The following is a 25,193-nucleotide window of genomic DNA, read 5'->3' as shown; positions in this document are numbered from 1 at the left end:
GCTAATGTATTGTTGATGTCATGATTTGTAGCGCAATGGTCACTTAGTTTCTGTTGTGAAGAGAAGAATGTCTGACATGATAAACATTTCAGGTAACGCCCACTGTTATGAATTGTCCTCAAATGTCTGACTAAACTACGCGATGTAGTATAGTAACCGGAGCATTCACCGCATTTGTACGATTGACTTGGCTCGGCGGCGTGTTGCTGTTCCCGATGAATTATAAGATCTCGTCTGGTATTGAACGCGGTTCTACAACTGCTGCAATCCCACATTGTGATATCTAAAGCAGAAATTTTTGAAAATTTTCAAAGGGGGGACCCTTTGGGTGATTTTGAAAAATTTTGGATTTTTTCGAAAATTTTTGAAAATTTTCAAAGGGGGGACCCTTTGGGTGATTTTGAAAAATTTTGGATTTTTTCGAAAATTTTCAAAGGGGGGACCCTCTGGGTGATTTTGAAAAATTTTGGATTTTTTCGAAAATTTTTCCCCGAAAATTTTCAAAGGGGTCCTTTGGGTGATTTTGAAAAATTTTGGATTTTTTCGAAAATTTTTGAAAATTTTCAAAGGGGGGACCCTTTGGGTGATTTTCAAAAATTTTGGATTTTTTCGAAAATTTTTGAAAATTTTCAAAGGGGGGACCCTTTGGGTGATTTTGAAAAATTTTGGATTTTTTCGAAAATTTTTGAAAATTTTCAAGGGGGGGACCCTTTGGGTGATTTTGAAAAATTTTGGATTTTTTCGAAAATTTTCAAAGGGGGGACCCTTTGGGTGATTTTGAAAAATTTTGGATTTTTTCGAAAATTAGGCCCTCTACAAACTTAGCCATAATTGCTCTTCGTCCTGAGTGGACCTTGCATTTTGCATATTTGCATAGAGCTAGGAGCGATTCTTGAGCCAAGACGGAATTTGTCAAGGTCAGCAGCTGGAGAACCTCTAAGTTTGCTTGAGGGTCTCGGTCCGAGGCATCAAGAAAACTACATCTCAGTGGTCATTTGTCAAGCCGAGTTAGGAAAATGTCCAGCTGCAATCATTTTCCGCCATCTTTTTGACTGATTCTTGAAATGAAGTTTTCCCTGCTTTTGCTTTACCCCAGTAACGTAGAATGCTTGGCACAGAGAAGGAACCTCTAACTGAAACTATATTACTGGTATATCTGCAAAAGCGGCCCTTCATTTTTGTAGAAATTGAATACAGATTTAATATTTTTCATACTTTTCCATACTTTTTTTTATAGATTTCATACTTTTTTCTCCCATATAGAGGCACTCATTACATTAGTCAGATACCTTGCTCTTTCGTTTTGAAGAAAATATACAGCTTTTATATCTTTCGAGTCGTTTTTCACTATTAAATTTCAATTTGCTGTTCTATTCTGTTTTCCAAATTGTTATCAATGAGGCAAACTGATATCCCAACTCCCAAAGACGACGTGTCTCCCTTCAATTACTTATCTGGATTACATAACAGATTTTATTTAAAATTCATTAAGTTTTGTTCACGCGCTGTCAGCTATAAATTTTATGTTATCACGATAGTTTGCGTTGATAAAATCCATCGCCAAATTCACTTTCAGTTTATTATTGCAGTCTTAACAGTTGAATATTAAATCTAACCAATTCTCAAACAGAACATATTATCTTGATGGCTACCAAAGACGACTTTGACCAGGTCTATTTGTATTCAATCAGACATTGTGCCAAAAGCCTTCTAATATCTTCTACTGAAGACAACGTGAAATTCGAAAAAAGAGTAGAATCGACGCAAGCGCTCGAGCAAACTGTAGAGTTGCCTAAAGGAGTGTTCCATAGAATGCTTGACATTTTCTACTTCTCAGAGCAATTGGAGTCCATTATTGCTTATGGACAACTGAGTTTCCGAACACACAAGAAAACAACGTTGACCCCATGCGAATCAATGGAAACGGATGCATCTCGTTGCGAGGTGATTCAGGACTATATGGTTTGCGCCAAATCATACTGCCGACTGAGCTTCCAGATCTACAACCCGGACAGGGCCTATCGCTCCATTTACTTCCATTTTAAGAGATTCACCAAACTCGGGGATCATTGGGAAAGAAAGATGACAACTCTCAGTTTGAGAGAGTTCTGTGGGTTGATGATTTACAACCGGAGCTACATGGCCAAAGAAATCAGAAGAGCAAATGAAAGTCAGGGCGAGAGTGAAGATAATCATCCGAGTACAAGTTCTAATGCTGTTCTTGAAGAAAACGAGGGAAATAATCGAGAAAGAGATATTCCGAGGAAAAGACGGATAACGGAGGCAGAAAGAAGTGGAAGAGAGGAGGAGGATGATTAAGTACAGAAACTAAAGGATATTTGTTTGTAGTTCACAAAACGCAAAACTAGAATATATAACTAATATGCGCTATAATTCGATTTTGTAGTGGGATCATTCCAATATCTGTATTATCATTCATTATCTTGTGAGCACATATCTTTGAATATGTTCTATGGGATTTTGTTGTGGGCACATTAAAAATATATTTGTGTATAACTAATATTGGTTTTGTTGAGCCCATTTAAATATCTTTGAATATAACTAAAATTCAAATATTAAACGCATCTTTGAATATAAATAACATTCAAATATTTCACGCAGATTTTGTTTTGATCAGCATAGCCGCTCAGCCATATAGCTGTAGCTTAATAAAGTTAGTTTCGAAGTTAAAGGAACCAAAGCTCGGATGGCGCAGTGGTTAAGACATCTAGCTCAAATAGAAAAAAATTTTCTGAGGCGTAGGTTCAAATCCCGGTGGGGGCGGAGTTTTGGGGCTAAAAGGGTTAGGTGGAATGTGTCTAAAAGTGTGCGACAGTTTGCAATAGAAGAGCGTTTACTTTGCATTTTGTTGGCTCTTGTCAGCATGCTTCAAATTTGAGCTCTCAGCTCGTGGGAGAACTGTTGTTTGTTTGTCAATGAGGTCTCAGGCTTCTGTTATTAGCTCTCGAAAACTTCCCTCTGTTACTTTTGAGCCTTTAAAAATATGCGCTAAAAGTTCTAAATCTTTTGAAATTCATGCGCTTTCATGCTTTAACTTCAAAGTATGCAGCAGTTGAAGATCATTTTTAAAGCAATAATAACTTCTGCTAGAATAACCACAAGCACATAAATAAATATCCTAAAACATGAAGTATATTGTCATTGTTTTTTCAGATAATCCAATGATTTGACATTGGCGAATTCCCGAGTTTTTGAAAACATATCTCTTGATTTCTAGAAGAACCAAAAATGAGCGAAGTGGTCTCTATTGAAAAATACTTTTCGGAAGAAATAAGAAATGAGTTATCTTCGACCGCGATTGATAGCATTAAGAAAGTAATTGTTGAACGCGAAGATTTTGAAAAGCAACTTTCTGCTCTTCAAGAGAAGCATGAATCTCTTGAAATTGATTTTGAGCAACGTTACTATGATTTGGAGCAAAACTGTTTGAAGCTGCAAGATAACTACACGTTAGAGGTGAAGAAATGCGATGAACTATCGGCTAAAATTAAACAGTATAGCGACGAAGGGTTAGCCACCAAAAATGAAGTTTTACAGCTACGTGAAAAGTATAAATCTACTGAAACTTTTGCTGAAAGTTTGCAAAGTAAAGTTGATTGTTTAACTGTAGAAAAGCAGGATCTGAACCAAGTTTTGGAGTCGAGATCGCAAGAGTTGAGTTACTTGACAGAAGAGAACAAACGGCTGTCTGCGAGTTACAAAGATGCGATGAATTCCAAGTATGAAGCGCAGGCTAGTTTTGAGAAGGCAAAAAGCTCTGAAGACAACCACCGTTTTGAAACAAATCAAGCCAAGAACCAAATCGAGCTTCTAAATGTGCAAATTGCGAAACAATCTGATGAGTTGATGAGCAAGCATGACGAAATTCAGAGGTTGGTTTTGTATTTTAGTTTTTACGTTCTTTGAATTATTCAACAGTTGCCTTCGATTTTAATGAAAAAATCGGATCTATTCTGTTTCGCCCCCCCCCATCTTAGTGAGCATAAATTTTTTATGACCCCCAGGCGCACGTGCTATTTTCTTACTTAGTAACGTGCTATATAACAACATATAATTTGCAACTGGGGGTCATTAAAAACACTCGAGAGCAATTCGTCCGACGTTAGTCGATTTATGTTAATTGATTGCCAACACTGTTGCTTTTACATCACGCCCCGAACCTCCGGCAGCAAATGCGTGCCATCATGTACATAGCAACGAAGTGTCTTAATAGAGCACGTGTGTCTGGGGGTTGTAGATAATATGCACCCATTAAGCGGGGGGTGGACGCTAACGTAGTTCCAAAAAATTTTAAAATCTTAGCATCAAAAGTAATAAAAGTACTGGTAGGGTTGTATATGTATTCTCTCATTGAATTCAATATCTTTTTAAGGCTGAGACGGGAGAAAATATTCGCGGCTTCGGACGTTCAGAAACAGCTCGATAAGTTAAACGACGAACACGAAGTTGTGAAACGAAAATTGGAGGCTGCAACTAAAGTGAACAAACAATATGAGGCTCAAGTCGCCAAGTACATTGACAAACTTCGTGATGCTGAGGAGTATAATTGCGGGCTCGAAAGTCACTATCAGAAAGAAATTGCTAATCAAACTAAACTTGCCGAGTTGTATCAAAAAGCGAACGACGAAGCGGAAGCCAAGAACAAAAATCTTTTAAATGCAGTAGCCGAGTTGCAAAAGATGGTTTCTGATGCTGAAAACTTGAAAGCTGAAGTTGAAACGAAGTATTTGAAAACTTGTGCCAAGTTTGATCAATTCAAAGAAGAATCGAGTTCTGAAATGGAAAAGATGCAAATAGAGTTGGAGCGTGCAAATGAGTTAATTGAGGTGTCGAGGAAAAATAAGGAATTAGTTGAAATGTCGCCCAGCGCTGAGGCTATTAGTAAGCAAATGAAAAGTGGTATGAAATTCACTGAAATTTACAGTAACTATGTTGATGCCACTGCGGAACTTGACAACCAGAAAGCGGAGAACCAACGGTTGCAGAAGTCTCTGGATCAAATCATTCAAGAAGTCCAGGAAAAGGCGCCAATTTTGAAGCAACAGAAACAGGATTACGAGAAAAGTTTGATAACCAATTGTGATTTGACCAAAAAATTGGACCTTGCAATGGTGCAGAGCCAGAAAGCGAAAAGTACGATTGAATCCTTGCAACGAGGCAACGATCATTTGAAACGTCAAAATGCTTCTCTTGAGCAAACGAAGGACGATTTTTGTAAACAGTTGCAGCATATGATAAGAGAAAACACGATGTTGAAAGGAGGTCATGTTGTTGATGACCGGAACCAGCCCGGGAATCCAGAATCAATTATGGACGAAACTTTCTCTAATGACAGCGATAAGATAATTTCTCTGAATTTAGTAAAGTATTCGGATATTGTAGATTTGCAAGTTAAAAACACCCAGCTATTAGCTGCGCTGAGGTCTATATCTGACGAAAAAGAAGCGGAACAAGAAGGCAAATACAGGACTAAATTGGAAAACTTAGAAATGAAGCTGAAAAACTCGGTTGATGAAAACGATTTATACCAGGATGAAATGCGAAAAATGAAAGATCTCTTATCTAAAAGTGAACGCCAGAACAATATGTACAAAGTCTTGCTCGAGCAACGCGAGGAGTCGGCGAGTTCTATTGGTCGTGATACGGACCAATCAGAGGTGGAGAGTAACGTGATTGGATCTCGTGAATCGGCGTCAGCTCTGACGCCGACTAAAATTCAACAAATACAACAAGCGACAGTTGCAGCTGCAATGAGCGAAGAAGAACGCAAAACGCTTCAAGGTGTTATTCAGGAGCTAAAAGAAGAAGTGAAACAGTGGAAAGAAGAAACTAGAAACGCTGAAGTTCAAGCTAACGAGAGATGTTTTGAGTACCAGAAAGAAAATTCTGATTTAAGACTTCAAAACAGCAAGTTAGTAACCGCCAGCAGCAGCTTGAACGATAAGGTCAAAATGCAAGAGTTAAACGAGTCGGTGTTGCAGAAAGAACTTGAAAGTCACCGAAGTAAAGTTAACGCTATGTCCTCAACGCAGGCCAAAATGCAGGCTAATATTGACGTTTTGAACACCGACATTCGCGCTGCTCAAGAAAAATACAGCTCTGCTTATGTTCAGCTGCAATCTCTCCAATCCGAACGATCTGTTTGGAAAAATACAGAGAAACATTTAGTGAGAGAACGTGACAGACTTTTGGAAGAAAAACGTGTTCAGAGTAATTTAATGGCGAACATCGATTCTTTGAAGAACGCGCTTGAGTTCAACGCAAATGACCAGCAAATACGGTATCAAAAGGCGATTGGAACTTTGCAAGCGAACTTAGACATTTCGCAAAAGAAAAATCGCGAGCTTGAAACTGAGAAACGAAACTGTGTCAAGGATTATGAAACAAGGCTGAAAGATTTAGGAGAGAAAATGAACGCCGAAATGGAGAAGAATAAACAAACTACAGTCGAGTTGACAAAGGTCAAAAACGATCTGGCTACTAGCGAGAACCAGCTGCAACTGAAGATCTCGCAACTGGAACAGTCCGGAATTGCGGTTTCCAAGCACAATTTGAGCGGGCAAGAATCCATGGACGCTAATGTTTCTCGATCATCACAAGAAGAGGACTTAGCGAACGTGTCTATGAACTTAGAGAAAGTTGAATCTGAGCTTGAAGTTGTGAAAACGCAGAAGAAAACTTTGGAACAACATCTTGAAAATTACAAACACATGTGTGCCGTGTCCGAAGAGAAATACGATGCTGATACTGCCCAACAGAAAGAAAAGATAGAAAATCTTGAGAAGCAGATTAAAGAGCTTTCGAACAGCCAAAAGGCGCATTTCCAAACTATCGCCAACCTTGAAAATGAAAATACAAAGTTAAGAGAAGACCTAAAAGTGATGGTGGATAACTCCGATTCTTCGCATAGTAAGATTGTCCGTAAATGCGACGATCTTGAATCCCAACTCAGCAATGCTTTGGTGCTCAATAACGGCCTGAAAAACGAAATCGAAAACTTGAAAATGCAACTTGATGACAAAACTGAGAATTTGTCTGTTCTTTCTGGCCAATTGGAGACGTCTACTAAGAAATTATCAGAAGGAACCAGTCAGTTTGCAAACTTGGAATCGCAGCTGTTGGAGAAATCTAAAGAAGCTGACCGCTTTAAAGCTCAAATTGAATCGATGGGAATCGAGATTGAAGGGTTCAAGTCTCAAATCGAGTTCAACTTAAATAGTTACAAAAGCAAAGAAGCTCATTTCACGAGTAGAGTTAAAGATTTAGAACAACAGAATCAGATTTTGTTGGAAGAGATCGACAAATTAGGAGCCCTGGTTAGCAAAACTAAAACTTCAATTTTGGATGTTTCCCTTAGCGATAGCATTAGTGGCGAGATTCCGGAAAACCCGCCTCCGGGGACTGAAAACTTGCTGGAGTTAATCCGGCATTTGAGGCGAGAAAAGGATATTTACTTGGCCAAGTACGAAGTTAACCAAGGAGAATGCGAGCGCTCGAGACAAAAATTGGAATTTACTCAAAAGCGAGTTTCGGAGCTCGAATCAATGCTGAAAGAAGAGGAAGAAAGACACCAAAAGATGTATCAAGCTCTTTCTCAGCAAGAGGAACTCGACAAAAAGAATGACCAAGTTCTAGTTCTGCAAGATAGCAACTCGTTTTTGAGAAAGGAAGCTGCTAGGTTACAAGACGAGCTGACAGCTGAGAAGGCTAGTCAAAAACAAGCAGAAGAAGCGGCGCTAAAACCTCTGAAAGATGAGATTGCAACCTTAACTTTGAACGCGGAGGCGCACTTGAGCGAAGTTCAAATCATGACTGATGAAATAACTAAATGGAAGGCGCGCAATAATGAATTGCTGGAACGAATTACCAAAATTGATTCCGACGAGAACAAGAAAGTTTTGGCTAAAGCTAAAGAGTTAGAAAGTAAGAATGTTTCGTTGACCGCTGAGTTGAAAGGTCTCGAAAGTCGCCTGTTTTTGATGAACAAAGAGAAAAACGAGTTTGTCGAGAAGTACAAAGCCTCGTCAACCGAAGCGAACTTGCTGAGAACTGCTAAGAATAGTTTGGAGACGGAGAAAACATCTTTGGTAAAACAGGTGGAAACTATGAAAGGTCAGGTGAACAATTTGGAGTCAAAGGTCACGGGTAGCAAGGGGTCAGCTGATGAATTGAACAACTTGAAGACACGATACAATAAATTGCAGGTGTACGCCAAAGGCAAAGTGGAGAACGAAAAGGTAATTTTTGCTTCATTTGTGCCAACCCTCCGTGAAATTCGGGTTTAGAGCTTTATAGCTTTGAATTATCGGTATCTTTTGCAGAAATCAACTACGCTTGTCAAAAATACTGTAAACATTGAGCATAAAGAATTTATTTCTATTTTGAAGATCAAGTTTTTTTTTCGGGGAAAACTATTTTGTATATATTGTCGCTAGTTATTTGTTGCGTATTTTTAAATTTCAAAGAAAGTTCATTGAATTTCAGTATTGCTTGCTCTGTGGAACATAAATAGATGTAAAAGTAAGTCAATGTATCATGGTTAAGAGTTTTTTATTAGTTAAATCTTTTTTATAAATTATATGTTCTGAGTACGTGGCCAGATTTAAGGGTTTGTAAGAGGTAGACAAAGCCTGCTTCTCTGGGGTTTACACATATCGTAGTTTTTTTCCTGGTCAAGCATGCAATGCATTGCAATTGAAAAACAAAATTATCTCAATCTTCTTAATTTTTGGCCACGTAATGCAGTAGTGCTTGTCTTATCTTGGGATCGTTCAGAAACTTGGGTGAGGATTTGCGCAACTATATGCTCTGAAGGATTTGTTGTATTTGAAAACAGTAAGACGCCAGTTAGTTGAGAAATTATTAGTTCATTTTTCATTTGGTAAATTTTCTATAGTTTCGTTTTTTGTGCGCTTTCTGCAAAAAGTTTGTGAAGGTTTACAATATATAACCGGGAATTGACTACTAGATATCCAGATATTGAGTTGAACAAATTTTGGTATTCTATCCTTTGTTAATTTTTAATTGCTCCTGACTGACCAAATTTTGAACAAAGATATTGACGTCGTTTTTTTGCAAATTTTTCTTTTGATAATAGATTTGACTTCTCGATTTTTTCGACCTGAATTTCTCTGGTGATCTAACTGCTCTTTCACTCTTTTATGCAGGGGTTAGTATTATTTTTTCAATTTATGTGGCCTATAAAAAGCTCTAATATCAGTTGAAATCCTGTTGTGAAATATTGCACCCGCGCGAAAGCAGGCAAACATCAGTTAAATTGCTCTTGATCAAAGTATGTAGGTGTGTGTATTAGTTGTAATTTTTGTAAACGTATGTTTTTTGTGCAAAATTTTTGCGTGACCGTGTTTGCACTTTTGTTTTAGAAAATTTGTCGCTGTCAAGTGACTTTTCATGCTTCGCCTTTTAATTTTTGCATAATTAAATGCTCTGATTCCTAAATAATGTTTGTAGCAAAAATGAAACTGATTGTGAGCGATTGAAAATCAAAGAAGTTATAGCTGAGTGGTTAAGATGTTAGAATGTCATCCTGGAGGTCGTGGGTTCGAACCACTGTGGGTTTTTTTGCAGCCATAATAAATTCGAATCTATTCCCTCTCTAGATTGAATTGCCCCAGCCTGTTGTTGGAGAGGAATTCATCCGACGTTAGTTAGATTATGTTTGTCTTTTTATTAACCGCCTGAGCTTCTCAGCCGGCCATTATAGCGCTCCTATTTTTACAATTCAAAGAATTTGAATTGTATTGGGGCGCTGTCTTTTTTGTAAAGGTCTGTTCACATATTTCCTTGATTTTTGAAGTCAAATTAGATTAGTTTGGTCACGCCGAAACAAGTAGCGGAGCGAAAAAGCGAGTAGTTTTTCGGCGTGAAATTTTTTTGCTCTAGTTTTAAAGTAGAGTGAGAAAACGGTGTTTGAACAAAAATTTGCTTTCTCGCTAGTGTTTTTTGTTAACATGCGGCTTTTTGACAAATTTTTTTGTCTGATTTTTTATCTGATTTTAAGAAATGGTTTTCACAGTTCACTTATAGTCCGTTGTAGGTCTTGTTTTTTGTTTATTTAATGAAAATTCTTTGATGAATTGTACGTCAAGACTTGTCCTGCTGTGTTTTTTTTACTTCGTCGTACTGAAATTTTTTCGCTTTACCTTTGTTCACAGCTTGTTCAACATTTTGCGTAAAATCTTTTATGACTTCTCTAGGCTAGTTTCACTCTTCCCTCATTTTGCTAAATGTGTTTTTAGACAGCAGTTACTCAGCAATGCAATTCAAAATGAACAGAGTCAGTGTGAAAAACGAAATTGGAAATAGAAAGGGGATAAACCCATAAACCCAATTTTAGATGCCCGTTACTCGAACTTTGTTCTTACTTACCACGCTTATTGGCATTGCTACTAGCACCCAGTGTCGTCTCACTGCGAAACAGGAGTATATTCAGTTCCAAACATAAAATAGTTTGCTTTTTAATATTATTTGGGTACAAAAATCATTTTTCATTTGTTTTCTTTCAATCCCAATCTTGGTTATGGGAATCAACGGCGGCTATTTTACGGCAATCTGCCGGGTATGTTTGCTTTTTGAAAACACTTTTTGACCGGCTTGACGGGTATGATGGAAATTGATGTCGAAATGATTCACGCTCGATCTCCCGGTTTAATCTATTTTTATTTAGAAACTTATCAAAGAAGCAGACGAACTCAAGGGTGAAAAAGTTTCACTTGAGAAGCAGAAAGAAGACCTGATCAAGGCTAAAGAGTTACTTGAGAGACAGTTGGCTGAATCGGTTGCAGCTGCTTCGACCAGCAATCAGGCTTCTGTGGCCGACAACTGCGAGAAATGTATTGTGGCGGAAGCTGATACTTTGGAGTTGAGAGGTCGAACAGAGTCACTCATCTCTGAGATCAAGAAGATCAAACTTCAGTTGGAAGAGAGTCAGAAGAGATCAAATCTATTAGAGCAGACATTGAGTAAGACCACAGGCGCGGGAAACTCGTCAAGTGAAGGAACGTCTGCTAGTCTAAATGAGTTGAAATTGAAGAATTTGCAAAACCAAAACGAAACTCTCAAAAAGGTATGTAATCTAATTGCAAGACCTTTTTCTTGAAACAAGGAATGTTATTGTAACATTATATTTTCTCAAAGCGTTTTTCTTTCACCTTGAACAACATCGGTATTAAGTACTGACCAGCGGTACTAATTTGACCATAAAAATTTGTATCATCACTAATCATTTTAAAATTAACAAATACGTAACCATAAAAGTGGTATTATTCGATCAAAAGGCAACGCTTTGCACTAAGTTTTGTCACTTTTTAGTGAAACATCGATATAATAATGAGTTGTTATGATAGATTTCAGCATACTAATTTTTTAAAATCAAGCCTCAATAAACTTTTCATCGCTACTTACATTTAGGAACTGGAGTTGTCGAAGCAGGACAACGCAAAAGCAGAGACCAGGAAGGAGAAGACGTCAGAGTTCCTAATGAAGATGAAGAAAGTGATCAGTGCCAACAAGGAAAAGACGACAGCTTTGCTGCGTCAACTCGAAGCCGCGAAAACCGACATCGGCTCTAAAGAGGAGGACTTGAAGAAACAGCAAGAAGAGAGTGAGAAACTCCGAGAGCTGTGCTTGACGTACGAGAACAAAATTGAAACACTGGAGTCTAAAGTTGAAGCTCTGGAAACTGCCGCTAAAACGAAGCCAAGAGAAGTGCGTCTAGGCGATGACACCCCGTCAAGTTCTCAGCCCACGCTTGCTGTTCCTGGTCACCAACGTCCGGACAAGAACTCGGACCGTCCAAGTGCAAATATAAAACCTATGCAATCAGGTCGCCAGGCCCCTGCTGTGGTTCACGTGCAGCCCTTGCGATCTATGCAACAGCAATCTAGCGATACAACCGGAGAAACTTCAACTTCTAACACGGCTACCGCTAGTTCCACCTCCCCTAACATTTTGGTTGGGAATGTGCCACCGACTGCTAGAGCTCAACGCCAGGTAAGAACCGTAGGCGAGATCTCCTCTGTTCCAACTCCGCCGCATTCACAGGAATTTGCAGTGCACGCAAGTGCTGCAAGCAGCACCACGATTGATAATGCAAACTTGGAACCGACAGGGCAGGCAAGTCTAAGCAGTGTTGCCCCTTTGGTTGTCGAGCACCCTTCTGCTAGCTCTTCGAATTCGGCGTTTGTCATTCCGATGACTCGAACTACTATCAATTTGCCAACTTCAAGTTCAGATAGAGCAGATACAACTGCGGCTATCCAACCCTATCATGTACATTCTGCTAGCGTAAGCTCAAGTCTAGGTGCTTCAAATGCTTATGTAAACTTGATAACCCCAGTTGCCCAAGTATCGCCCGAACAACAGCAACAGCAGGAAATTTCAAGTTCACATACGATTTTGGGATCATCAACGCCTCTTATCCAGCCATTTTCGACTTCTGCTAATCGACCATCGGCTGTGAGCCATCGAGTGGGAAGTTCCTCGGACGGCGGACCTGCCGATAGTAGTCTTCCATCAACTAAGAGAACTCGTGATACATACTCCGGAAGCGACGAAGAGCACTCTTCTGGAAAAAAAGCCAGGGTCATTCCCAACGAGGAACTGGAACTGATTCAGTCCACCTCACGAAGCGCAACAGAGTCCCAGCAAGTAAATTTCCAACCAACGATGAGTTCCGATACTGTAAACGAAGTTGAGCCGTTTATAAGTTCGTCATTTACTCCTGATAATAGTGCTCAAGTGGGTTCTGCAGTTCTGACGTCATCGCTTCCCGAAATCCCAAGCGCTGTTTATGCTGCCATTGCGACCATTTCGAGTGGAGATGCAACGGAGTCGCAAGTCGGAGAATCTCCATTCGCTGTGACCATCAGCAGAAATACGGCAAGTGGCGAAACTGGAGGTCAGATTGATCATCAGCAGTTAGGACAATCCAATGAAATGAGCTCTGTTGAACAGACGGAGAGTGGATATTTCAGAACAACCGAAGACGAGAGTGAAACTGATGTGTGTGAAGTTGTGCGCGAGATCAGTGGATCACGACGCAGCAATGAAGTTGAAGGTTAGCTGTTAAGCTTGGTAGCCAGCCATTTAATATTTCTTGGCTAATTGATTTTTTCAGTTGATTTGACAACTTGCTAATCGTTGTGGGAATTGCATGGAGCGTAAGAATTCAAAGAATTTAGTGGGAAGGTTATTTGTGTAACGTTTTTTCATGAAATTGTCTTTTTTGAGCTTTTTAATCGCTCTCGAATGACGTTTGAAGGAACTAATTTTTGTCTGACTGTCTTGACTTTTCGAGGGACTTTTACGCCCATGACTGAAGCAGGCAATTGATAAGAGCTCCCACTAGTTGTTCGAGAGCATTTCTCTGTACGTTAGTAGTTAGGTTTCTTAGATTTCATTATTATTCATTGATGAATTTTACCTTGAATTCAAATTTTACATTAGATTGTTTTAACGTTTAGGTTTGAGGGAAAAAATGCAGTTCATAAAAAGGATTACTTTTTATAGCTCTCAGGCCACATTTTTTGCGATTATTTTAGTCTTGTTCTTTTCTATGCGATTTTTGTCCGACCAATGAGTTTTCGTAATTATCGTTTCGGGAAACAAGATAAACTGGTAAATCCCAAGTGCATTAATCATCTATTCAGTTCTATTAGTGCCTCAGCAACCTGTAAATATACTGTTAAACTGCTGAGGAGACAAACTAATGGTTTGAAGGGCAATTCTTAGTGTTTTGTTTTTTATTAGAATGTTAGTCTTCTATGTTATCATTTGTATCTTGAGAATAGTTTCCTCAAGATTGTGACTTCTTTTTACCGAAAAAGCTCATAGAGTACATTAATCGAGGGCCTTTTCTTAGGTCTCGTCACAATTTTTATCGTTTTGCCTTCTTTAAATAACCTTCTTTGCAAGGTTTCGCTTGTTGAAAAATCTACAACATACTACATAGTCTTGAAAAATTCAATTTGATTTCTGTAATTTGAATGTAGGGTCAAATAGGTGCGTTCCATTTTGTCATTTTTCCGCTTCAAATATTTTTTTTTGATTCAGCTAATTTTGCTGCCTTTTCAAAATTGTGAAATTTTTATGACTTCCCAAGGATATTTTCAGTTTTGTTGCATTCTATTCAAAGATCTTTTAAACATCAATTGCTGAGCAAAAAATCTAAAATGAAGGCATTCAATGCTAACAAACGATGCCAAAAAATGATTAATGGTAACTCATAAAGACGATTTTAAATGCCCATTATTTGCAAAATATTACGGTTTTTGATATTTTTTTCTAGGAAAAGCTTTTTCCAAAAAAAAAATTTCCTGCTGGATTCAATCACAGTAGGTATAATGAGAGTCATTTGCAGTTATATAGTCGAAATCTGGCAGGAATGATTAATGGGAGTCTGAAATTGTTTAGAAAATGCCCTATGGTTTTCTCTATGCGTGATATTGATGCGTAATTTATTCCTATTTGCCTTCCCTTTTTCACAAGTCAAAGAATTTGAATTGCTTGTTGTCGTTTTTGAAGATCCGTGCACGAAGTTTTAAATGGCTTCTGAATTCTGCTAGAGGTAGAATTTATGAATTCGGGCAAGCCGAAACAGTAAAAGTTGCCAAAAAGCAAGTAGGGTTAGAATCACAACTCTTGTGAATTGCAATTCAGGATTTGTTTTGATCGTCAAGATTTTTTTTTAGTTCACTTCCTTCAAGTTACCTTTGTTCACTAATTCGAGCACTTTTTGGTTTTGTGACCTCATGTTTAACCCTTATTGTGACATCTTTGCATTTACAAATTTTTCATCGCCTGATTTACTCTCAAAATTACCGTTGCTTGGAGGTATTAAGGTCAAGTGAGGCTCTCAGGTTGTTTGGAAAACGTCAATCTAAATCAATGTAAGTCCTTTTCAGTGGTTTTGTATGTTACAAGTCTACGAAGCAATCACAGTGGTTTTCTGGCAATCTGTCAGCTATGTTTTGTTTTTTCACATTTTTAGTTGCTCACGAAGAGAAGCCATTATTGTAATTGTGTGTGTGTGTGTGTGTGGTATGTGTGTGTGTGTGTGTGCACGTGCGTGTGTGCGTGTGCGTGTGTGTGTGTGTTTGTGTGTGTGTGTGTGTGGTATGTGTGTGTGTGTGTGTGTGTGTGTGTGTGTGTGGTATGTGTGTGTGTGTGGTATGTGTGTGTGTGGTATGTGTGTGCGTGCGTGTGTGTGTGTGTGTGTGTGTGTGTGTGTGTGTGTGTGTGTGTGTGTGTGTAACGGCTTGAAGAGGAGTATTGGTATTCTACAGGTTTTCTTTAGCCGAAGTCAATACTTGAATTTTAATTTTGTTTTTAAACATTGACTTCTGTTTAGAACCTTGGCTTCTGTTATCGAACGATGAACTTTAAAAAGAAGCCTAGTTTGTTATTTATAGTAATTAAGAACTGATGGTAATAATCTAGGTTAAAAGCTCATTTCGAGAATTTTTGATCCCATATAAGTTCCTCCAACCTATCTAAATTCCTCCTTCCCCAAACTAGCCTACCCCCCGACCCACACACCTACCCCCGACCCACCAACTTCTCCGCACCCCAACTACCCCCAACGACATTTCTGCGTGGTCTAAGATTTTCTCTAAATCGCAATTTCAAGCAGCTGAACTCATTTAACGGCAATTTATTACTAAAAGTCAAATGGTGAGTGCGCAGAAACTGGTAACTTTTTTATTTTAAATTTTAATAGTGGTGTATATTAACCTCTAGAGCTCCCACTAGTTGCGCGAGAGTAATTCCTCCGATGTGAGTCGGTTATGTTTCTTTCATTTGATATAAATAAATAGACATCGCCTTTAGCTGCAGTCTTGATTATGATTTTTCAGCCTCCTGTTTTAGAATCCAAGTTTTCGATTGTATTCGTGCTATCTCTTTTCATTTTACAAGATGAGTTCACCTATTACTTACACGGTATGAAGATAAACCGACAAAGTACAGGATCATTAGAGTTGCTTTACCGGCTTTCGTAGTCTATCAAGTACGTAGTGTATTGAGTGAGGTTGCTTGGGAATCCTAAATTCAAAGTGAAAACGTCATATGCCCAAACATGTTTCTGCTAGCCTCAAAGTTAGTTTTTTGTAGATATCATTGAAAACGATTTTATACATCTAATGAGTTCTGCATTCTTTAGAACGTCTCTTTTTTGCCGATTTTTGACAGTTTATTGTTTTTCCTTAGCTTTTATTCATTTCCACCAATAATTTCAACAATTTAAATGCTAATTTTGCTTTTCAATAAATATGTAAAACTTTTTTGTTGTTGGCTCGTAATTGTCATTTAATATACTGGATAATTCATTGATTACAGGTTTTCTATTCAGTTCTTTGGATTGTATTTTGGGACTTGTTACGACTCGAAGAGGAGTGTTGGTATTTTACGGGGGCACACACACACCCACACACAAAGACAGACGCACACGTTACACACCTACCTACCCACATTTCTCATTAAAAATTGATTTTTTCGCAATGTATATTGCTTCTTTCTTTCATATTTCTGAAATAGGTAGGGTTATGTAAAAGTTTTCATTGCACGACTCTTTGAGTCGTTTCGGGTATGCCATCGGCTATTTTTTTGTAATTCGTTTTTACCTTTTTTCGTTTTAAGATTGTAACCTCTTTTTCGTTTGACTTCTGACTTGCTCACTAACTCTTTCAATTGAATTGAACTTAGAATTCCTCCAGTACATTTAAATCATTTAATCAAAAAATGAACACTGAATTCAATCCATTATTGCTGTGCAAAAACAAATAAGTAGATTGCGCAAAACAAAATGGCAGTGCAAAGTATCAATAATAATAGCAATGTCATTACTGAAAAAAAACTTGTTCGAATTGGAACCCAAGAAAAGTTAGTTTTTAAACCTTACATGTTTCCAAGAAAAACAATCCGATAACTGCATGCAAGGGTCTCCTCAAAAATATGATTAAATTCCTCAAAAATATGATTAAATTCCTCATAAATATGATTAAAGATTTGTTTTTTGAAATTTTTCTTATTTTCGTTTTTTCTTAAGAGACAAGGTAAAGAATTCCAGTCCTGGAAAGCTTTTCTAACGAATGAATTTTCTAGTTTTGAGCTCTTGAATTTATAGCCCCAGTACTCGAATCCAGTTCTTTCATTTTTGTTAATTTTCCAGGTTTCAAGTTCACGGCCCCTGCTTTTATCAAATGCTGGTAGTTGGTTGGTTTTAATCTTCCAGATGTAATTAATTCGCTTTAATTTCAAAAAATGCATAGGAAGAATTTTATGCTTTAGTTTCAGATCTCTAGATGAATCAAACTTTTTCCCAAAGAAGCTAGCTTTAACTGCCCAATTAAGTTGTCTGTCCAGTGTTAGAACAAGATTTTGGTTGATAGACTGAATGATAGTTGCTGAATAATGTATGTGACTCAACACTAATGCGTTGAGAATGAGTTTTTTTCATATGGTCTGGAATTGTTCTTTTTATTGTATAAATAGTCTTAATACCGGCAGCCATTTTTTTAGTATGTGTTTTGTTTCTTCTTGGAAAGTTAATAATCTATCAATGTGGACACCTAAGTATTTGATCGCCTCTTTTTCATCAATGACTACATTGTCAACAACCATTTGTGTATTGGCAGTTCGTTTTGTTTTGCTATGAACTCTGTTTTAGAGGCATTGAGACTTAACTCATTTGATTGGAAAAAGGTAATTAACTTTTGTTTCCATTTCCAATTTTTTTGCCATCTTCGATTGAGGTATTGGATGTGAGAACGATTGTGTCATCTGCATATTGAATAAGCACTGTTTGGTTGTCAAGGTATTTATGCATGTCATTTATGTATAAATTGAACAGCAGTGGACCAACGACCGTTCCTTGAGGAACTCCTATTGTGAGTTCAACTGGATCCGATAGAATGTTTTGTATTTTTACTTGCTGCTCGCGATGAGACAGAAAATTTCTGATTAATAGCCTAGACGATGTATTAAAACCTAACATATCTAATTTTCATCAAGATTTTTTTGGTTTATAGAGTCAGAAGCCTTGGACAAATCCATTTGGGCAGCAGATACATATTTACTTTTATCAGTTTCTGATCGTATGAACTCAGTACAGTACGTGATTGCATCTGTGGTTGAAAATCTTTTTCTAAATCCGTATTGCGTTTTGGTGATCAGTTTTTCACTCCCATAAGTAATCTACAATTTGGTCTCTGAGAAGAGTTTCAAAAATTTTTGATATACATGGTGTGAGTGAAATTGGTCTAAAGTTGCCTGGATCCTCTTTGTCTCCTTTTTTGAAAAGTAGTATAACAATGGCTTTCTTGGAAAACTTGGAAAACTTAGTTCTTTGATGGATTGATTTAATATGAATGACAGATGTGGAACAAGTTCCGACGCTGCATCTTTAAGTGCCCATGCTGGTATCGATGAAGGGCCTTGTGGTTTACTTACCTTGAGATGACGTAAGGCGTCGTAACATTCCTTGTCTGTGACAAAACGGAAACTGAATGTTCGTTTTGAAGGGTTGTTTTTCTCTCTAAGGCCGCTGTAAACTTTTGGTCCTTTGTATTGGCCAAGTTGAGAAAATCGAAAATTAAGGTTTGCCATTTTTATAATCTCCATTATGTAGTCTCCGAAACCGTTTCTCAAACATTTAATGTCCGTTTGCGTTTTTCTCGGATTCCGTATTTCATTTATCAGTTGCCACTTTTGCCTGTCCGTTGCCGCAGCTTCAATGAGATTGCGTAAAATTTGTTGAAATCATTTGTTTCTGATTTTAAAACATCTTGCTTTAGTTTAAAAAATGTTTTGTAGTTTTCGTCGTTTAAAAATTTGTCTGGAAATTTTAAGAGACTTAGTTTTTCTAGTTAGCCATTTATCAGCCAATTGAAAACTATTTTTATTGTTTCGTATAAAGCATTTTTTAGAGGCGCATGTTGATTTAACACTTGCGCTTGAAGATAATCAAAAACTTCAACCATTTGAGATGGGTTCAAGTTGTTGTTATACAAAAGTGACCAATTTAAGTCCCTTACAGATGTTTGGTAGCTTGATTTTTTATAGTTGCTCTTGTCATGAATATATTTAATCAATCGGGGTTGTTTTGCTTTTGCATAGCAGTTAAAAATTCCTAAAACACCAAAATGGTCACTTTTTAGGTTAGTATCACAAGCGAAAACTTTTTCGAATAAGCTGGGTTCACATATGAGATAATCAATTAAGGTTTGAGTTTTTGAGTCGTTGGAGATTCTTTTTGGTTCTTTGTTATTCTGAACCTGTAGTCCACAAGGTGTAGTTACTACACAGTTTTTCTCGTTCGCCCTTTTTTAAAAATCAATGTTGAAATCGCCTGTCACAATTGTCTGCTGATTTTCAGTGGTAGCATAGTCAAGGTTTAAAGCTAATTCATTTAAAAACAAGCTAGATTGTTTTTTATTCGGGCAGTAAGAAATATTTAGTAATACTTGTTGTGTATTTGCGATGGTGAGATTTATCCAGATCGATTCAAACTGTGAGCTAAATTTGTTTAGATCATGCTTTATTTTTGGCGACAGATGTTTTGGAACTAGTGCCATAATTTAATTAATGAATTAAATTAGAATACTTTTTAAAACTTAAAAAAAGTAGGCTGTCGTCAATTTTTTTTCTCTTATTTTTCTCCAACCGCTCGATCTTAGCGTTGGTCAGTCGGGGGTCAACCAACGGCGGCTATTTCCCCATAATCTGCCGGATTTGCGTGATTCATTTTCTTGTTTAGAAAGTGGGCAGCATGACGAAGACGACACCGAAGAAGACGTTGATAACGATGAAAACGGACAAGAAGATGATAATGAAGTTGTTGAAGAGGAGGACGAGGAAGAGGAGCAAGAACAGGAATTGGATGTTGACGAAGATGGAGAGGAAGAGGAGGAAGATGACGAGGATGAGGAACAGTTGGACGAGGAACAGGAACGAGGAGGACAAATGGAAGACGATGATAATGACGATACCGGTGACGTCATATGCCTATCACCCGATTCTGAGGAGAATGATCACGTAAATTACCGCATTTCTTTTTGATAGAAAATTATCTAGTTAAATTATAACGCTTTATAGGATTGCACTATCGAACTTAAGAAATATAAATGATAGCTATGGTTATATCGAATATAATGTTATATCGAGCTATCGGGAAATTAATACCTGCGAAGCGATAGTTCAAGCTATTTGTATGTTATCTGGTTTTTACCTTATCTCGTGCATCAAATTTGGCTTGATGGTTTAATGAACAGTGTGTTCACGCTGCCCGGCCTAATAAGTACTTAGTACCTGAACTTGCTGGTCAGTCAATTCCTGAAAAGTAGAAGCTGGTCTGAAATTGCGGGCAGTCAGTTTTAGTGGATCAAGAATTATCAAACATTCAAAGATTCTAATAAGCAGCTTTTGGTTCCAAAGACTTGATATGCAAAATAGGGTAGCCGTTTTTGACCTTTGTGATTTTTCTTTCTTGAATTCTTTTTTTGCGCATGTAGCTGAAATCAGTTGGTGGCAAGTTACTACTTTGGAGCTAAAGAAAAGTGCGGTTGAAAATTGGTTCAAGTTTCACCCCCGATTGCAATAGAATTTGAAATCGAAATCTCATTTTAACCCCACTTCTTGGTCTTCTTTTTTTACTAGATGATCACAACAATATTTCGCGGCTATTGTCCGGTAATCTGCCAGCAATATCTCTGTCTGATGATGTTGCTTTTAATTGCGCTAGTTAATTTAATAACAGTAAGTTGAATGTAGTTGGCACTTTAATGGCCGTCGAACGAAATTTGAAGCAATTAGTGTCAAAGTGTTGCTCTTTTTACGACTTGAAGAGGAGTATTGGTACTCTGCGCATTTTTTACAAAGTATTTGGATTGTATAGGTCTGATGTCTTTCACCCTTTTTTTTGGCTTTTTTCACGTCAGTGAGAAGTCAATTTAGAGTAGTGATTATAGTCACGCTAAAGTAGTAAAGGGAGCAAAAAATTGAGTTGGTTCAAGGTGTGATTTTTTTCTCAATTACCTTTTAAGTGGAGGGAGAAATTGGTGTTTGAACAAAATTTCGATTTTTGAAAGGGATTTTTTTTTCACGTGCGTTATTTTGACTCCTGTTTTCCGTGATTCTTTTCCTTGAGTGCTTGAATATGATATATATGTGTTCTAATTTGCACATATTAGCAATTGCTTCAACTCATCAAGGGGAAGCTTAAAATTTTTATGACTTGGACAACGGCAATCTGAATCAATATAAGTCCTTTTCAGTGGTTTTGTAGGTTTACAAGTTTACGAAGCAATCACATTTGTTTTCTGGCAATCTGCCAGCTATGTTTTGTTTTTTTTTTCACATTTTTAGTTGCTCTCGAAGAGAAGCCATTATTCTAATTGTGTGTGTGTTTGTGTGTGTGTGTGTGTGTTTGTGTGTGTGTGTGTCTTTTAACGGCTCGAAGAGGAGTATTGCTATTCTACAGGTTTTCTTTAGCCGAAGTCATTACTTGAATTTTAATTAAGTTTTTAAACATTGACTTCTGTTTAGAATGTTGACTTCTGTTATCGAACGACGGACTTTAAAATGAAGCTTAGTTTGTTATTTATAGTAATTAAGAACTGATGGTAATATTCAAGGTTAAAAGCTCATTTTGAGAATTTTTGATCCCATATAAGTCCCTCCAACCTATCTAAACTCCTCCTTCCCCAAACTACCCCCCCATCTACCCCCACCCCCTTACACACATACACACACCTACCCCCGACCCACGAACTTGCCCCCACCCCAACTACCCCCAACGACATTTCTGCGTGGAATTTTCTCTCAATCGCAATTTCAAGCAGCTGAACTCAATTGACGCCAATTTATTACTTAAAGTCAAATGATGAGTGCGCCAAAACAGGTAACATTTTTATTTTAAATCTTAATAGTGGTGTATATTAAACTCTGATATAAGTAAATTCCCCAACTGAAGCAAGCTGCAATTTATTAGAGCTCCCACTAGTTGCGCGAGAGCAACTCTTCCGGTGTTAGTCGGTTATGCTTCTTTCATTTGATATAAATAAATAGACATCGCCTTTAGCTGCAGTCTTGATTATGATTTTTCAGCCTCCTGTTTTAGAATCCAAGAATTCGATTGTATTCGTGCTGTCTTTTTACAGGATGGGTTCGCCTATTACTTAAACGGTATGAAGATAAACCCGCAAAGTACAGGATCATCAGAGTTGCTTTGCCGGCTTTCGTAGTCTATCAAGTACGTTGTGTATTGAGTGAGGTTGATTGGAAATCCTAAGTTCAAAGTGAAAACGTCATATGCCCAACAATGTTTCTGCTAGCCTCAAAGTTTTTTTTGTAGATATCTTTGAAAACGAGTTTATACATCTAATGAGTTCTGCATCCTTTTGAACTTTTTTTTTCCGTTTTTGACTGTTAATTGTTTTTTACACAGATCTTATTGATTTCCACCTATAATTTCAACAATTTAAATGCTAATTTTGTTTTTCACTAAATACGTAAAACTTTGTTGTTGGCTCGTAATTGTCATTTAATATACTGGATAATTCATTGATTACATGTTTTCTATGCAGTTATTTTGGATTTTATTATGGGACTTGTTACGACCCGAGTTGTGTTGGGTATTTTACGGGCACACAGACGCACACACACACACACAAACAAACACACCCACAGACAAAGACAGACACACACGTTACACACCTACCTAACCACATTTCTCATTAAAAATTGATTTTTCGCAATGTATTTTGCTTTTTTCTTTCATATTTCTGAAATAGGTAGGGTTAGGTAAAAGTTTTTTTTTGCACGACTCTTCGAGTCATTTCAAGTGTGCTATCAGCTATGTTTTTGTAGTAATTCGTTTTTACCTTTTTTCGTTCTACGTTTGTCACCTCTTTCATGCTTGACTTCTGACTTGTTCACTAACTCTTTCAACTGAATTGAACCTAGAATTCCTTCAGTACATTTTATCAAATACCTTTAGGGTCAAAAAGGGGAATTAAAAGAAACCGTTTAAACCAATAAAGCCCGGGCTGTAAGACTTAATGTTTAAAGACAGTGCATTATCGTATTTAAGCTCTGAGAAGTATGATGCTAATTGGTTTTGGTTTTAAGCCTATTGTACTCCAGTTTACAGTTTACCATATCTAGCGACTCCAATGAATCAAATTAGAATACTTTTTAAAACTTAAAAAAAGTAGGCTGTCGACATTTTTTTTCTTATTTTTCTCCAACCGCTCGATCTTATCGTTGGTCAGTCGGGGGTCAACCAACGGCGGCTATTTTCCCCACAATCTGCCGCAATATTTGTTTTTCCGTGATAACTTTTTTGTTTAGAAAGTTGACATCATGACGAAGACGACACCGAAGAAGACGTTGACAAGGATGAAAACGGACAAGAAGATTATAATGAAGTTGTTGACGAGGAGGACGAGGAAGAGGAGCAAGAACAGGAATTGGATGTTGACGAAGATGGAGAGGAAGAGGAGGAAGATGACGTGGATGAGGAACAGTTGGACGAGGAACAGGAACGAGGAGGACAAATGGAAGACGATGATAATGACGATACCGGTGACGTCATATGCCTATCACCCGATTCTGAGGAGAATGATCACGTAAATTACCGCATTTCTTTTTGATAGAAAGTTATAACGCTTTACAGGATTGCACTATCGAACTTAAGAAATACAAATGATAGCTATGGTTGTATCGAATATAATGTTATATCGAGCTATCGGGAAATTATTACCTGCGAAGCGATAGCTCAAGCTATTTGTATGTTATCTGGTTTTTACCTCGTCTCGTGCATCAAATATGGCTTGATGGTTTAATGAACAGTGTGTTCACGCTGCCCGGTCTAATAAGTACTTAGTACCTGAACTTGCTGGACAGTCAATTCCTGAAAAGTACAAGCTGGTCTGAAATTGCGGGCAGTCAGTTTTAGTGGATCAAAAATTATCAAACATTCAAAGATTCTAATAAGCAGCTTTTGGTTCCAAAGACTAGATATGCAAAATAGGGTAGCCGGTTTTGACCTTTTTGACTTTTCTCTCTTGAATTTTTTTTGCGCATGTAGCTGAAATCAGTTGGTGGCAAGTTACTACTTTGGAGCTAAAGAAAAGTGCGGTTGAAAATTGGTTCAAGTTTATCATTTGAAGTCAGATAAACTTATGTAAGTCTGCTGCTGCGCCATTACCCCTATTGCAATAGAATTTGAAATCGAAATCTCATTTTAACCCCCACTTCTCTATGTTTTTTTTACTAGATGATCACAACAATATTTCGCGGCTATTGTCCGGTAATCTGCCAGCAATATCTCTGTCTGATAGATGTTGCTTTTAATTGCTCTAGTAAATTTAATAACAGTAAGTTGAATGTAGTTGGCATTTTAATGGCCGTCGAACGAAGTTTGAAGAAATTAGTGTCAAAGTGTTGCTCTTTTTACGACTTGAAGAGGAGTATTGGTACTCTGCGCATATTTTTACAAAATATTTGGATTGTATTGGTCTGATGTCTTTCACGCTTTTTTTTTGGCTTTTTTCACGTCAGTGAGAAGTCAATTTAGAGTAGTGATCATAGTCACGCTGAAGTAGTAAAGGGAGCAACAAATTGAGTTGGTTCAAGGTGTGGTTTTTTTCTCAATTACCTTTCAAGTGGAGGGAGAAATTGGTGTTTGAACAAAATTTCGATTTTTGAAAGGGATTTTTTTTCACGTGCGTTATTTTGACTCCTGTTTTCGGTGATTCTTCTCCTTGAGTGCTTGAATATCATATATATGTGTTCTAATTTGCACATATTTGCAATTGCTTCAACTCATCAAGGGGATGCTTAAAATTTTTTTGACTTTGACTTTTTGTTGTCATAAAATATCTGTGAATATTTGACTTTGCCAACTTTTTAAAAACCTTATGTTGTTTTTTTTAGTATCGTCAATGGCTGATCTGATTGGTTGCTAATGAGTTATAAAAAATCTGATTACTGGTTCGAGTTAATAGCTTGCATTTTGTCGCTATTTTTTCTCCAAAGTTTTGAGGGAATTTTTCGGTTTTGCGAGTATTTGTTGTATTTTTTGTTGTCTTATCATTTAGTTTCATTAGGGACAGGTCTCATCGATTGCTAATAGGGGTTAATTTAATCGGTTT

At 37.4% G+C, this 25,193-nt stretch overlaps 2 protein-coding genes across 2 annotated transcripts in view; both read left to right on the top strand.

The window, feature by feature from the left end:
• Nucleotides 1-25,193, top strand: part of LOC142335883 (uncharacterized) — a 126,287-nt gene that overhangs the window by 75,602 nt on the left and 25,492 nt on the right. The window lies entirely within an intron of this gene.
• Nucleotides 3,143-25,193, top strand: part of LOC142335838 (nucleoprotein TPR-like) — a 36,128-nt gene continuing 14,077 nt past the window's right edge. The window contains exons 1-6 of the mRNA XM_075384166.1: nt 3,143-3,893; nt 4,394-8,258; nt 10,709-11,107; nt 11,452-13,099; nt 19,796-20,083; nt 23,398-23,666. Coding sequence (XP_075240281.1) covers nt 3,250-3,893; nt 4,394-8,258; nt 10,709-11,107; nt 11,452-13,099; nt 19,796-20,083; nt 23,398-23,666 — 7,113 coding nt within the window. The 5' untranslated portion in view covers nt 3,143-3,249. The remainder of the gene's footprint in view (nt 3,894-4,393; nt 8,259-10,708; nt 11,108-11,451; nt 13,100-19,795; nt 20,084-23,397; nt 23,667-25,193) is intronic.

The sequence above is a fragment of the Convolutriloba macropyga genome, chromosome 3 (genome assembly GCF_964194025.1).
Source record: "Convolutriloba macropyga chromosome 3, txConMacr16.3, whole genome shotgun sequence".
In the NCBI taxonomy this organism is placed as follows: Eukaryota; Metazoa; Xenacoelomorpha; order Acoela; family Convolutidae; genus Convolutriloba; species Convolutriloba macropyga.
This window is presented reverse-complemented; position numbering and strand designations above follow the sequence as displayed.